Below are 14,674 nucleotides of genomic sequence, written 5' to 3'. Positions count from 1 at the left end.
TGCTGGGAATTGAACTCAGGACCTTTGAAAGAACAAGCAGTGCTCTTAACCTCTGAGCCATCTCTGCAGCCCGCTAAGTGGAAATTTAATCAGCAATACTTGAATGATACAAATTCCTGTTGCAGCAATAATCCTTTAAGGATCATTCTTAAAAATAGCCATGATTTGCAATAATGTTTAGATCTTGAGCCTCAAAAATAATACTGTGGCTACATATTGAAAGCTCTCTAAAGTAGGCTTCTTCCCCAGTCCCCATGTATGTAGGGGGTGCCTTTGGAGGCCTGAAGGTGTCTGTCTTCTAGGACTGGAGCTGCAGCTTGTTGTTGTCAGCAATGTGGATGCTAATAAGTATCAAATCCACATCCTCTGAAAGAGCCATCAGTGCGTTTATCCACCAAGCCTCTTGCCAGCTCCTCCTGAGAATATTTCTAGATGTTTTTCAGTGCAGGTAGATTTGAGTATAAACAGACTGTTCAATGGGTCATGTTTAGGACCAAGGGATAAAGTACTAATGTAATAAATTTTTCATCTCTGCCTTATATCTTTCTGTCATCTTTGTATCACCCTGCTTGTAGGGTGTGGTTAATGTGATGAGTTTAAACAAGAGTTGAGAGCATATAATTTTCTTTAACTGGTTGTAATTGTGTAGGCTTGAAAGAACTGTGAAAATAATCTAGTACAATCTCATTTTGTAGGTGAAAGGCTGGAGATCTAGCCTCAGTGGTAAAGTGCTGGCCTTTCATGTACATGCGGGCCTAGCTTTGATCCCTTTAAAAAACAAAACAAAACAAAACAAAAAACTTATACAGGTATGGTGGCACACACCTTTTTTTTTTTTTTTATCCCAGCACTTAGGAGGCAGAGGCAGGCAGGTCTCTTGAGTTGGAGGCCAGTCTAGTCTACATAGCGAGTTCTCAGACAGCCAGAGATCTGTAGAGAGAGCCTGTCTCAAAAAAGCAATATCATTTATATAAGCAAATAAACCAAGGCTAAGAAAGATTAAGTGAAAATTAGTAAATGACAGAAGTTGAAATTTAAGCAAGATGTCCTCAGCATTTTGGTTTAATTTGAAAAAAAAAAATTTTTTTTTTTTTTTCTTTTTTGAGACAGGGTTTTTCTCTATAACAGTCCTGGCTGTCCTGGAACTTGATTTGTAGACTAGGGTAGCCTCGAACTCACAGAGATTCCCCTTGCCTCTGCCTCCCAAGTGCTGGGATTAAAGGTATACACCACCACTGTCTGGCTGGTTTGATTTGAATTTTGAGACAGAGTCTCACATTATAGCTCACGTGGGCCAAAATTGATGACAGTCCCCCTGCCTCAGCCTCTTAAATGTAATTACAGGCCTGCGCCTCTATTCAACCACCTCATAATTTTGAGTCTTGCTCTGTAGCCCAAACTAACCTCAAACTTGTGATCTTTCTGCCCCAACCTCCCAGTAGCTTAGTTTGCAAGCATATGCCACCACATCAGCTTTCTTGTAAATCTCCACTCATACTTATTATTTAAATATATACTTATTTATATTTTTTTAGATTTATATGTATGAGTATTTTGCCTGAATGTATGTATGTACACCACTTGCATGCCTGGTGCCAATGGAGGCATCAGACTTCTGGAATTGGTTAACTCATACTTCAGATAAAATTTATATTTGATGTGAATTCTACTTGCTGGCAACATACTTTTAGAAAAATTATTTTTCTTGATTTTCTAAAGTTGTTTCATATAAATGACAATAGCAATGTTCTTCACAAGTTTACCTCATTATGGGAATAATGAAGTATGTCTTTATTATCTACCGTCTAGCTTTTCTGAGTTGTTTTAAAAGATACCTTACTAGCCATTAGCATTAGGTAACACACAGACTTTATGTTTTGAGTTTTTTATTCCTCACTGAAATAAAATTTTCAGGAAATGGAGACATTTTTTATCCTAATCATCACTGGACCCTCAGAACATAGAATAGTGCCTAGAATATTATAGAACTCAGTACATGCACTTTGGAAATGGGAAAAGGAAAAATACTAGTAATAATTGAAGCCTTTTAATTGAAAAAAAATTGTGTGAGAGAGAGAGAGAGATAGAGAGATAGATAGATTGGTATCACAGTTACAGAAGGCTTTCTAATCTATCACTGCTGGTGTTGCTAGGGTAAGAGTCATCTATGTGGGTTGCCTCTGCTCCATCTGGGTACATGTGACAAACTGGGATGGAACCCCATGTCTGGTTGGCTTTCTGATACCAAGCTGACATTTTTGTTTTTTTGAGACAGGGTCTCTCTACATAGCCCTGGCTGTCCTAGAACTTACTATGTAGACCAGGCCAGCCTAGAACTCAACAAAGATCCACCTGCCTCTGCCTCCCAAGTGCTGGGATTAAAAGCATGGGCCACACCCAGCTCTAGTCAGCTGACACTGACTTTTGTCACTAGGTAGAGGATTAGAAGATTCCTAGCTTAGATGTTCTACTTGGGTGGAGTGCTAGCGGCCATTGGGGCTTCCTAAGGTTAAGGAAATACTGAGCTTGCATGTATCATCAGTATGGAGAGGACTGCCTTGCTCTTGTGTGGCATGGCACAAGGGACGCACTGGGATCCATTGTTGTCATTTCTGGAAGGCAGACTGACTTGCTGCTTCATATGCATAGCTTGGTATACACTAGCTCTCCTGAGGTCTACTGTCAGTGAGCTCAGTGCTGCTGACAGGTGGAGGTACTAGGTTACTGGCCCCTTCAGGTTCTGCTGTTGCTGCAGCATGTGTGGTAGAGGTACTTGGCTCCTAAACTTTCCTAGTGTGCTTGTTGAGCAGATAAGTCATTTCAAAGTTCCTGGTCACTCCAATGACTTCTTTCTTTTTCAAATACTTTTATGATAGGTAACTTATTTATAAGCTATTTAGTAGTATTTAGGAGAGAAGCAGGGAAAACTTAGGTTATACTGTTTTTGACCTAGAACTCATAATTATGCTTTAAAAGGAAAGAAAAGAAAAAAGAAAGAAAACATGCAGGAGAAATGCTTTCCTTACTTCTCCAAAGACACCAATAGCCCAGGGAAGCACCTTCCACTAGGTAGACAGCACCTAGAGTTAGGAATGGCCAGACCAGATAACCCAAAATAGAACTAAGTTGTCACTGTTACTTAGGTAAACCAGAACCTGACTGAGCAAGTTAAATCTGCTCAAGTCAGTTAAGGGAGTCAGGTCTCCTAACAAAATCCAAAGTGGCCTTGAAATAATTTTTTAAGTCATTTGTCATATTATGAACCAAGAAAACTCACAACTTAAATTAGAAAAGATAAGTGATGTGAATATTAAGATAAGTATTGGAACTCTCTAACAAAAAGTTAGACCATTAAATTAATACAACAAGTAATTCTGAGTAAAAATAGAAAATTTTAATAAAGAAAGTGAATTCCAGTACAGCCAGGGCTATACACGGAAACCCTGTCTCAAAAACGAAAACAAGCTGGGCGGTGGTGGCGCCTTTAATCCCAGCACTCGGGAGGTGGAGGCAGGCGGATCTTTGTGAGTTTGAGCCCAGCCTGGGCTACAGCGTGAATTCCAGGAAAGGCGTAAAGCTACACAGAGAAACCCTGTCTCGAAAAAACAAAACAAAAAAAGAAGTTCAGATCTTTGGCTTTGAGTTTAAGCCACCGTGGGAAACATGAGACTGTCTCAAAAAAAAAAAAATAATAAGTGCAGGGAGCCAGAGAGATGACAACTCTGGTCCCAAGGATCCAGTGCCCTCCTCTGATCTTCAGGGGTACATGGTACACATACTCGCAAACAGGCAGAACACTCATACACTTATGTAAAAATAAATATTTTTTAAGAGCAGGGATATCAAAAGGAAATTGAAAAATAAACTGAATAAAAATATAAATAATGACATTTGGAAGTTTGTGAGCTGCTAGGCATAGTGGCATGTGACCTGTAATGCTAGCACCCTGAGGCTGAGAAGGGAAGATGAAATGTTTGAGATCAGCATGAGCTGCATATTAGTAAAACCCATCTTAATAATCAATATTTCTGCTGGGCTAGTGGTGGCGCACGCTTTAGTACCAGCACTCTTGGAGGCAGAAGCAGTCAGATCTCTGTGAGTTCAAGGCCAGCCAGGGCTACACAGAGAAACCCTGTCTTGAAAAAAACAAACAAACAAACAAAAAAACTGTATTTCTTTTCCAGAGTCTCAAACTTGTTGATTGGGCTTTAGCGCTGCATGATCAATTCAGAGACTGCCATTAGCAATAACAGTAGCCTCCATAAAGTACCAATGTCAAACTCAAGTAAAAGTGAAAAGAAAGAATCAAAAGACGGGGGTGGGTTGGGGTGGGAGGGGGTGGTGGTAAAAACAGAGTGAGAAGGTAGTAATTGCCTCTCCTAGCTGTAAATGGATAGCTGTTGGAAGTGGAGGGTGATAGAGGTAAAAAGTAGTTGAGAAATGCATTTAGTAATGTACCACCTTGAATTGTTCAAGTTCCTAAAGCATTGATTCAGTGAATAAAAATTTATAAATTACTTTATATTTTCTTAAATTTTTGAGAGATACTTCAATAGTCTTAGCCTTTACAAGGTTGGAACGCTTGGAGATTGCCAGTCTGTATGCTAAAAGAAGCTAAATGTGATCCTTGTTGCATTGTGTATAACTCAGGACACTTAGATGTGGCTTGTGGGATACAGCTTAATAGTTGAACCATTTCAGTTTATTATTTAGCCTACAATCAGGGGCATTTCTTGAGTGGTGGCGCTCTCTAGCTAGCAGGTGTCCCTAGGTTTGATTACCTGGCATGCCTTCTCAGCCCATACCAAGGATCTTCAAGCCAGGTAGGGGTGGGGATATAGCAGAGGAGGCAGAGTGCCTACCTATGATGCATTAACCCTGGGCTCAATAATTGGCTTTGCATTTATCAAACATAGTGACCTATACATGCAGTGCCAAGTAAAGGCAGGAGGATCAGAAGTTTGAGGTCATCCTAGACTCCATATCTAGTTTGAGGCCAGCCTAGACTACACAAGAGTCTCTCAAAAATGGGATAAATGTATCATACATTATAGCATCAAAAAATAGACATTTAAGTAAATAAGTAAATATAATAGGCATTTAAGCCAGATATGGTGATACAGCACACCCATACTTTGAGCTCTTGGGGGCTGAAGCAGGAAGATGACAAGTTTGAGGCCAGTCTAGACTGTATAGAGACTACTTCAAACGAAAAAAATAGATATAAACAATGGCTTATAGTAAACAGATTGTTTTTATGGTTATTTTGATGATTTACAATTTTTTTTATGTGTGTAGCAATGAAAACGTCTGGATGTAACCTAGATAAAGTAAACATTCTTCCTAATGCCCTGATCACTCCACTCATGTCAAGCAGTATGATTAAGACTGAAGATGTTACTCCAATGGAAGTAACAGCAGAGAAAAGATCTTCCCCTATTTTTCAGGTGAGTTATATTAATTAGTGCTCCTTTTTTTTTTTTTTTTTTTTTTTTTTTTTTAGATTTATTTATTATGTATACAGCATGTATGACTACAGGCCAGAAGAGGGCACCAGATCTCATTATAAGTGGTTGTGAGTCACCATGTGGTTGCTGGGAATTGAACTCAGGACCTCTGAAAGAGCAGTCAGTGCTCTTAACCTCTGAGCCATCTCTCCAGCCCAGTGCTCCATATCTTTATCTCACATATGAAAACTGCTATATACACCTTTCTTATTTCGTTGACATTTGTTTCCCATTGGATATACTTAATAAATTCTGTTCTTCGGAGCAAATGCTTTATATGTCAGTAAAATTGTTTGCAAAGTAACTTCCAATACACATTTTGACAAGAGGAGGAATTAATACTTGTGAGATGAGGGACTTTTATAAAGGTATTGTAAGTTGGTCTTGGGGCTAAGGAACCAAGGCTGTAAGTTCAAGGCCAACCTGGCTACATAGAAAGACCCTGCCCCAAAAATTGATTGATTTTTAGCATTTTCAGAGGTAGAAACATTTTGATTATGGTTTCTTCTCTACTATCTTTTTAATTCCTCCTTTCACTTGTTTTTCCCCATTGCAATGTTACTGATGATCCACTATGTGGAAGTGTTTTAAACTTGATTACACACAAACCATAGGATTAATAGGATTAATGTTCTCTTATTATTCTTAATTTTGTTAAACATACCAAAAACTGATTATGATACTGAATGCCAGACATTAATTATCTCACAAAAAATCAGTCTTAACACCAACTTCTAGTTGATAGCGTAGAGTAGAAAATTTATTCTGTGTGCATTCGTAGAAATAATTTTTGAAGTAATAACTGTGATTACTTAATGTTTATATGTACATACTGTTTGTGACTTTTTCTTTTTTAGACTACAAAGACAGTTGGTTCGACTCAGCAAGCTTTAGAAACTATTCCTAACATAGCAGGAAACGCGTCTTTTTCGTCACCATCATCTTCCCACTTACCTTCTGAAAATGAAAATCAGCAGCAGCTTCAGCCCAAGGCATACAACCCAGAGACCCTGACAACTATCCAAACACAGGATATCTCACAGCCTGGGACTTTTCCAGCAGTTTCTGCTTCTAGTCAGCTGCCCAGCAACGATGCACTACTGCAGCAGGCTACACAGTTTCAGACAAGAGAAGCTCAGTCCAGAGATACATTACAGTCAGATGGCACAGTGGTTAATTTGTCACAGTTGACTGAGGCATCACAGCAGCAGCAGCAGCAGCAGCAGTCCCCGCTGCAAGAACAAGCACAGACGTTACAGCAGCAGATCTCATCAAATATTTTTCCACCGCCAAATAGTGTGAGCCAGCTTCAGAGTACCATTCAGCATCTGCAAGCAGGAAGTTTTACAGGGGGCACTGCTGGTGGCAGCAGTGGAAGTGTTGACTTGGTCCAGCAGGTTTTAGAGGCACAACAGCAGTTATCTTCTGTTCTGTTTTCTGCTCCAGATGGTAATGAGAATGTTCAAGAACAGCTTAATGCAGACATTTTCCAAGTCAGTCAAATTCAAAGTAGTGTAAGCCCTGGAATGTTTTCCTCAACAGAGCCTGTAGTTCACACCAGACCAGATAACTTACTACCTGGGAGGGCTGACAGTGTCCATCAACCGACTGAAAACACACTATCTAATCAGCAGCAGCAGCAGCAGCAGCAACAACAGCAAGTGATGGAGTCATCGGCTGCAATGGTGATGGAGATGCAGCAGAGCATTTGCCAAGCAGCTGCTGAACTATTTCCTTCAGCTGCTTCAGCAAATGGAAGCCTTCAGCAGTCCCCAGTTTACCAGCAGCCTTCTCACATGATGAGTGCACTGCCTACCAACGAGGACATGCAAATGCAGTGTGAGTTGTTCTCTTCTTCCCCTGCAGTTTCTGGAAATGAAACTTCCACAACCACCACGCCACAGGTTACAACCCCTGGCTCCACTATGTTTCAGGCGCCAAGTTCGGGAGATGGAGAAGAAACTGGAGCACAGGCGAAACAAATTCAGAACAGTGTCTTTCAGACCATGGTTCAAATGCAGCACAGTGGAGACAGCCAACCTCAAGTAAACCTCTTTTCATCTACAAAAAATATAATGAGTGTTCAGAATAGTGGTACCCAGCAACAAGGGAATAGCTTGTTCCAGCAAGGGAACGAGATGATATCACTTCAGTCTGGGAACTTTTTGCAGCAGTCTTCTCATTCACAGGCTCAACTCTTTCATCCTCAAAATCCTATTGCTGATGCTCAGAACCTTTCCCAGGAAACTCAAGGTTCAATTTTTCACAGTCCAAATCCTATTGTCCACAGTCAGACTTCCACAGCGTCCTCTGAACAATTGCAGCCTTCAATGTTTCACTCACAGAATACCATCACTGTATTACAAGGCTCTTCAGTTCCACAAGACCAGCAATCACCCAACATATTTCTTTCCCAAAGTTCTATGAATAATCTACAAACTAATACAGTAGCCCAAGAAGAACAGATTTCATTTTTTGCAGCACAGAACTCAATTTCTCCACTTCAGTCAACATCAAACACTGAGCAGCAAGCTGCTTTTCAACAGCAGCCTCCAATCTCACACATCTCAACCCCTATTCTTTCCCAAGAACAGGCACAATCCACTCAGCAAGGTTTATTTCAGCCTCAGGTGGCCCTGGGCTCCCTTCCATCTAATCCAATGCCTCAAAGCCAGCAAGGAGCAATGTTCCAAACACAGCGCTCAATCGTTGGCATGCAGAGTAACTCTCCATCTCAGGAGCAGCAACAGCAGCAGCAGCAGCAGCAGCAACAACAACAGCAGCAGCAGCAGAGCATTTTATTCAGTAATCAGAATGCCATGGCTACAATGGCATCTCAGAAGCAGCCACCACCAAACATGATATTTAGCCCAAACCAAAACCCAATGGCAAGTCAGGAGCAGCAGAACCAGTCAATTTTTCACCAGCAAAGTAATATGGCCCCAATGAACCAAGAGCAGCAGCCCATGCAATTTCAGAATCAGCCTACGGTTTCTTCACTTCAGAACCCAGGTCCTACACAGTCTGAGTCACCACAGACCTCCTTGTTTCATAGTTCTCCTCAGATCCAGTTGGTACAAGGGTCACCTAGTTCTCAAGAGCAGCAAGTAACACTCTTCCTCTCTCCGGCATCCATGTCAGCACTGCAGACCAGTATAAACCAACAGGACATGCAACAGTCTCCTCTTTATTCTCCTCAGAACAACATACCTGGAATCCAAGGAGCCACTTCTTCACCCCAGTCACAGGCTACTTTATTTCACAACACTACAGGAGGCACAATGAACCAACTACAGAATTCTCCTGGCTCATCTCAACAGACTTCGGGAATGTTCTTATTTGGCATTCAAAATAGTAAGAAACAAATTTCTCAGTACTCAGTTGAGATGTTCAGATTATTATAAGGAAGCACAAAGCACAGTATTTTAAGAGCAGAGTAGAATTCCACCAACTGAAGACTGAGGACTTCATGGGCCTAAATTGCCATATTTTCAAAAGTGATCATTTTAGACTAGTCATGATGGTACATGCCTGTAGTCCTAGCCTTTCAGAGGTAGAGGCAGGAAGATCAGTAATTCAAAATCATCTGGCTTGGTAGTGTGTTTGAGGACAGCCTAGGATACATGAGACCTTGTCTCAGAAACAGAAACCAAAAAACGGTGATAATTTTTTATATCTCACAAAGATTAGGAGGGGTAAATGTAGTGGTGTATAAAAATACATTTGCCATTTTAAGCTATTGAAAGGAAAATGAAATAAGAACAGATAATATCTCAGCCAATTAATTTTTTTAAAAGAAGTAGGTAGACACCCGTTTTTCACGTTATGTCAAGTAATTACATAGGAGTTGGATGATACACCTAAGTAGTATTATTTTTATTTATTTAGAATTAGGTTCTTACTATGTAGCTGTGGTTATGCTGGAACTCGCTGTGTAGGCCAGGATGGCCTTGAACCTAAAAGTTTACCTACTCTGCTTCCCAAATGCTGAGATTAAAGGTGTGCTCCACCACACCCAGCCTAAGTAGTATTTTTATATAAATTAGAGGAATCTCAAGATAAACTCCAGTGTCATCTTGTGAAAACCATTTTCTTAGGCTTAAGTAATGTACTAGATCAGCGTAGGAGTGAATTTCCTCTGTCAACGAAAAGGTATTTTTTCATGAATCTTATCTAATCAGATGTTTCTGATTTCATTGTCTCTACAGATTGCAGTCAGCTTTTAACCTCTGGACCAGGTACCTTGCCAGATCAGCTGATGGCCATAAATCAGCCAGGCCAGACACAAAATGAGGGCCAGGCTTCTGTGACAACACTTCTTTCTCAGCAAATGCCAGAGACTTCCCCACTGGCCTCCTCTGTGAACAGCAGTCAGAACATGGAGAAGATTGATTTGCTTGTTTCATTGCAAAGCCAAGGGAACAATTTAACCGGCTCCTTTTAATGAGATGCGTAAGTATTACGTTTTGGCTTCTTAGTGAAAAGCATTAATTTGTTCATAACAGATTTGAGTTAATAGCACTGCTTAGACTTTACCCTTTTTTTTTTTTTTTTTCCTGGAGCTGAGGAACGAACCCAGGAGCGCTAGGCAAGCGCTCTACCACTGAGCTAACTCCCCAACCCCGAGTCTACCCTTTTAAAATAGGACATTACTTTGAGCAAATCACTCTGAATGATAGCTTAGGTTATGTAGGAAATACTGGCCATTCCTTCTGGCTGGAAGCTTCTTTGCTTTAGAATATCCAGCTAGCACAAGGCCCTAGACTCAATCATAATAGAGAAAAGAGAGTAAGACAGAGGAAATTCTATAGAATAAGAATAAGCTGGGTATATCTAAGTTGGGCACGTGCCTAGCATACTTGAGACCATAGGTTCAATACCCAGCACCACCAAAAAAGTAAGAGAGACTGAAGATGATAGATAAGTTTCCCTATATGTACAGTGTCCTTTGGGGTCATTTCAGGTGACAGACACTTCACAAATGCCTTTCTTCCCTAGTGAAATAGTGATTTTTTTTCCCCCCAGAAATTCCATGAAGAAAGTAATGATGATTCCAAGATGTCCTGAGAAATTGTGGTTCTGTGAAGATCATTGAACTATTGTGAAAACTATATTGGAGTAAATGGGTAGATTTCCTGACTGTGAGAACACACCCATGCTGCCTGTTGCAGTAATGCGCCACCAATGTGCTTTTTGTTTCTAGTAACAGTGATGACTGAGAATCTGTTTGATTTTTCCAGCTGACAGAATTGTTGCTTTTGTCCTAGTTTTTTAAATGCAAGGCTGGGCCTCTCAGTTATTATTGCTATTAGAAAATCATATTTGTCATGTTTACTTACATTCTTATTTTTTTTCCTACATTATTTTAGTCAAGTAATGGCTTAGGACAAAGTAAAGTATAGTAATGACTAAGGCTGTGATTTTGTTGATGTAAAAAGCGTGGATGTTGGCCAAAGTGAAGGAGTTTCTTTCAGTTTTCATGGAGAAGCTGGAAGGTATAACTTACAAAAAAGCTGTATTGAGAACTCTGTAGATAAGAGGACTCCTCATCACACACATGCAGATGACATGCTTTCAAACTGGGTACAGCTGGAATATTACTGAGGTCATTTTGTAGAGAGTTTTTAGTTCTCCGTATTTATGCTACGGGATTTAGCCATAACTGCATAAAAATATTTTGTTCTATGAAAATGAAGGGAGTAATATATGACATTATGTTCTCATATTCACCTTCAGTAGTTTAAACTGACAGAGTCATTTGAGTCTGTTTTCCTCTAACCCAGCGTTAGGCTAGTGTTCCCATTTTATATGCATCTGTATTGTTTTCCTCTTCAGTTTTAGACAGCTGTTAATATACCCCTGGCTTTATGACCCTGTAGTAGTTTAGAGAAGGCAGCCACATTGATCCAGTGACCTGGCAGTCTGCAGCACTGGGCCAGGAATACTCTTAGGAATTATTGGGAATTGATTCCTGAAAAAAAAAACAATTCTCTCTCTCTCTCTTATTTTTTTTCTTCCGTGAACGGTGCTGTTCTGAAGTCTTCAAATTTTTCCCTCTAATGAAAAACAGTATAAAATTTCACTTTACAAATGAGGCAAACAAACATTTCTCGAACTGTTATTTCTCCCTGAGCTGCAGTGACGATAATTCACTTGTCACCTCAGTGCTTTACAGTCGAAGTGGTCACTTAATCGATGGGTCCCACAAGCCTTAGGCTTTACAGGGTCACCACATTGATGTAAAAAGAAGAGTTAACTTACGTTACATCTACAGAGAGCAAAATTACACACTCCAGAACTTGCATTTGTAGCATTAGTTGTAGAGTTTTGGGTGTTCTTGCCGCCTGTGTGGTGCCTGCTTCTCACTCCCACCTACATCTGGACACATGCTTATGTCTCATTTATCTTTGGCATGTGGAAAGTTTCAATGCAGCATGAGGCCAACATGTGTGGCTTCTGTGTGTTGATATGTTTTGGTATCCTATTTGTTTCTTTTACTTACTTTAAGTGTCTAAAAATTAGCCAGTTTGTAGTTTCTTTTCCTTAGCCTTAGTTTTCTTTCCATTTTTTCTCTCCCTGTCCTACACAATTGTTGAACTGTGTGGAGCTGTGGTGTTGGTTTGTTCATATGGTCAGATTCCCCCTTTTGTGATCTTCATTTGTTCTTTGACTATTGTTCTTGTCATTTGCTTTCTCTTTGTTCTTCTTCCTCTGCCCTGACCCTTCCTTTCTCTTTCTGAGAGGCATTGGATTACGTTTTCAGTAGTACAGGCTTCTTGCCGATATGAAGGGAACTTTCCAGAAAGAGACCTACTCTGGTCATTTAATTTTGAAAACAGTTTTCAATCGTTCAAGTTTTGGATGGTTTATATCTAATGTGTGTTTCATTTTTTTGGAAAGCTATATTTTATATTTAGGAAATGGTATACTATTTTGCTATTTGTACTGAGTGAGTACATTGGCATAAATATAGAAATTTATATATATATATATATATACATATATAAACTATTCTTTTTGCCACACATTTTTGTGGTAAATTTGTGAGTTTGTCTGATGTTCTACCACAACGTGGCGTCTGATAACAGTGAGGGGTTTGTTATGTCTTTATTGAGTATTTAAGTACCTTTTGAAACAAATGGCCTGTTTATCTGTAGCCATTCCATCAGGCAGTTCCTTGATGTTACTAGTGAGCTAAAGGCAACGACTGTGTGTTTGCTGGATCTCCACTCAGCAAGGTGTTAAAGAGCAAGGAATCTTATTGAGGTAGTGTCAAATGGTGTTTGACAAGAATGAGCCACTCTGTCTTTGTTCACTATATATTTAATATTTTATTATTGTTGTTGTTATTAATTGGCTTTCTGTATCCTATGCCTTTTATTTATAAAGACACTAAAAATACCATGTTTGTAATTTTAATAACATTTTCCCATCTTTTAATATCCAGAACTACTTTATAAATTCTCTAAACCAAAAGTATTTTCCTCATTGTCTCCCTTCTCCCCCACTCCCTACAGGGAAGAGTCACCCAGCATAGTTCAGGTTACGATAAGAGTCAGCCACACAATTCAGTGCTTCAGCTTTCAGATGTACAACAGACACTAGCGTGTCTTAGAAGAGACAGGAGTCAGTGTTTAAAACTACATTTATTTCTGAGTTTTTAGAGTTACTTTCTGAGATCATGTAGGAGACTCAGGAAATCTGATTGTTCACCAAGATCAAATTAGAATGTTACTACCGCACCATGGATGAAGTGCAGCAAGAAGTCTGGCTTGTGTGGTGACTTCTGTTTGTTCTGTACTAGAAGCTTATCCTTATAAAATGCTGATTGGCAATGCCAAGTCACTGGGACCAATTTCTGTTTTATAATGTCTGAGTTTAGAACAGAACATCACCTGAACTGTAGTGGTTTGAGTGGATGGAGGCAAACCCCCTCATTTTTAGTCTCATCACTTCTGTGGTTATTTATACAAGGGCTGTGCTGTGCTACCATATTCCTGTTCAGTAATGATGGAAGTTTATTTGTTTTCTTACATTGTTAAATGTTCCTTGCCCCTAAAGGTCCGTGTTAAGTACAATGTTCTGAATATATGATTTGGTTACAAGAAGTCTTTGTCTTCTTATTGAAGAGTTAGCTCAGTGGTTGATACTTGTGCTAAGAATGCAGCTTCTCAGTTCCTGTTACAGTTACAACTGCCTGTGGGAAGACTCAGTGAGCCAGTAAAGACCTTGGGAATCAGGATTTATTAAATTTATATCTGGCAGAAGGACCTAAATAAACTGTGAACTACATTTTATTCCTTTGTTACATTCAGTTCTTGCTTTCAGCAACTCATAGAAATGCTTGGAGCTTATCTCTCTCTCTCTCTCTCTTCTGTGGGTGAGCATGCGTGCATGCATGTATGTGTGCTTGTTATTTCTTATTGTCATTCCACACCAGGGAGAAGACAATTAGATAATTTGTTTCATTTTGTTTTGTTTCATTTTGAGGCAGAGTTTCTCTGTGTAGCCTGGCTGTCCTAGAATTCACTCTGTAGACCAGGCTGGCCTTGAACTCAAGCGATCCGCCTGCCACTGCCTCCTGAGTGCTGGGTTTAAAGGCGTGTGCCACCACTGCCCAGCTTAGATAATTTGTTTCTAAGATTTGCTATAGGCTTTTCTAATTCTAACATCATGTTATTTGTTATTTAGCCAATTTTGGTATGTCTACTCCATCTCCTTAGAACAAGTGTTTAAAGGGCTTTGTTTATTATCAAAGCAGTATTAATGAGTGGCCTCTTTCCCTCCCTCCCATTCTCCCATCCTTCCTTGCTCCCCACCTTTATATGATATTGTAAGTTATAGTTTAGAATCTCATTCTCATAGGTTTATTGCCTACCAGAGTTTTGGCTAATCTACCCAGAAAAAAATAGAAGGAAGAAATTGTGCACATGTCCATTTAGAATGAAAATAATTCCTTTTGACCTTTTTGAATGTTTGTTTTTATTTATTTTCAATATTTGTTTTCAATGAGGTTGCACTACGCTGCCCAAGTACTGGGCCTGGAGGGATTGAAGCACCTTACCTGGGCCCCTTTGGCCTTTTTAAGCCATTGCCAACGTTTGTTTGCGAAAAATGGAATCTATCAGCAAATAAGAACCACAGTGAAAAATGACTGACTGATTCTT

The 14,674-nt window shown here is 39.7% G+C and overlaps 1 protein-coding gene across 4 annotated transcripts in view; it reads left to right on the top strand.

Moving 5' to 3' along the window:
• Window positions 1-13,804, top strand: part of Nfat5 (nuclear factor of activated T cells 5) — an 85,823-nt gene extending 72,019 nt beyond the window's left edge. For all 4 annotated transcript variants that reach the window (XM_059264047.1, XM_059264046.1, XM_059264048.1 and 1 more), the window contains 4 exons: window positions 5,299-5,447; window positions 6,365-8,861; window positions 9,716-9,959; window positions 10,533-13,804. In XM_059264047.1, coding sequence (XP_059120030.1) covers window positions 5,299-5,447; window positions 6,365-8,861; window positions 9,716-9,951 — 2,882 coding nt within the window. In that variant the 3' untranslated portion in view covers window positions 9,952-9,959; window positions 10,533-13,804. The remainder of the gene's footprint in view (window positions 1-5,298; window positions 5,448-6,364; window positions 8,862-9,715; window positions 9,960-10,532) is intronic.
• The last annotated feature ends 870 nt before the right edge of the window (window positions 13,805-14,674 follow it).

The sequence above is a fragment of the Peromyscus eremicus genome, chromosome 5 (genome assembly GCF_949786415.1).
Source record: "Peromyscus eremicus chromosome 5, PerEre_H2_v1, whole genome shotgun sequence".
Classification (NCBI taxonomy): Eukaryota; Metazoa; Chordata; class Mammalia; order Rodentia; family Cricetidae; genus Peromyscus; species Peromyscus eremicus.
The sequence above is the reverse complement of the archived record's forward strand: the minus strand, read 5'-3'. Positions and strand labels throughout refer to the sequence as shown.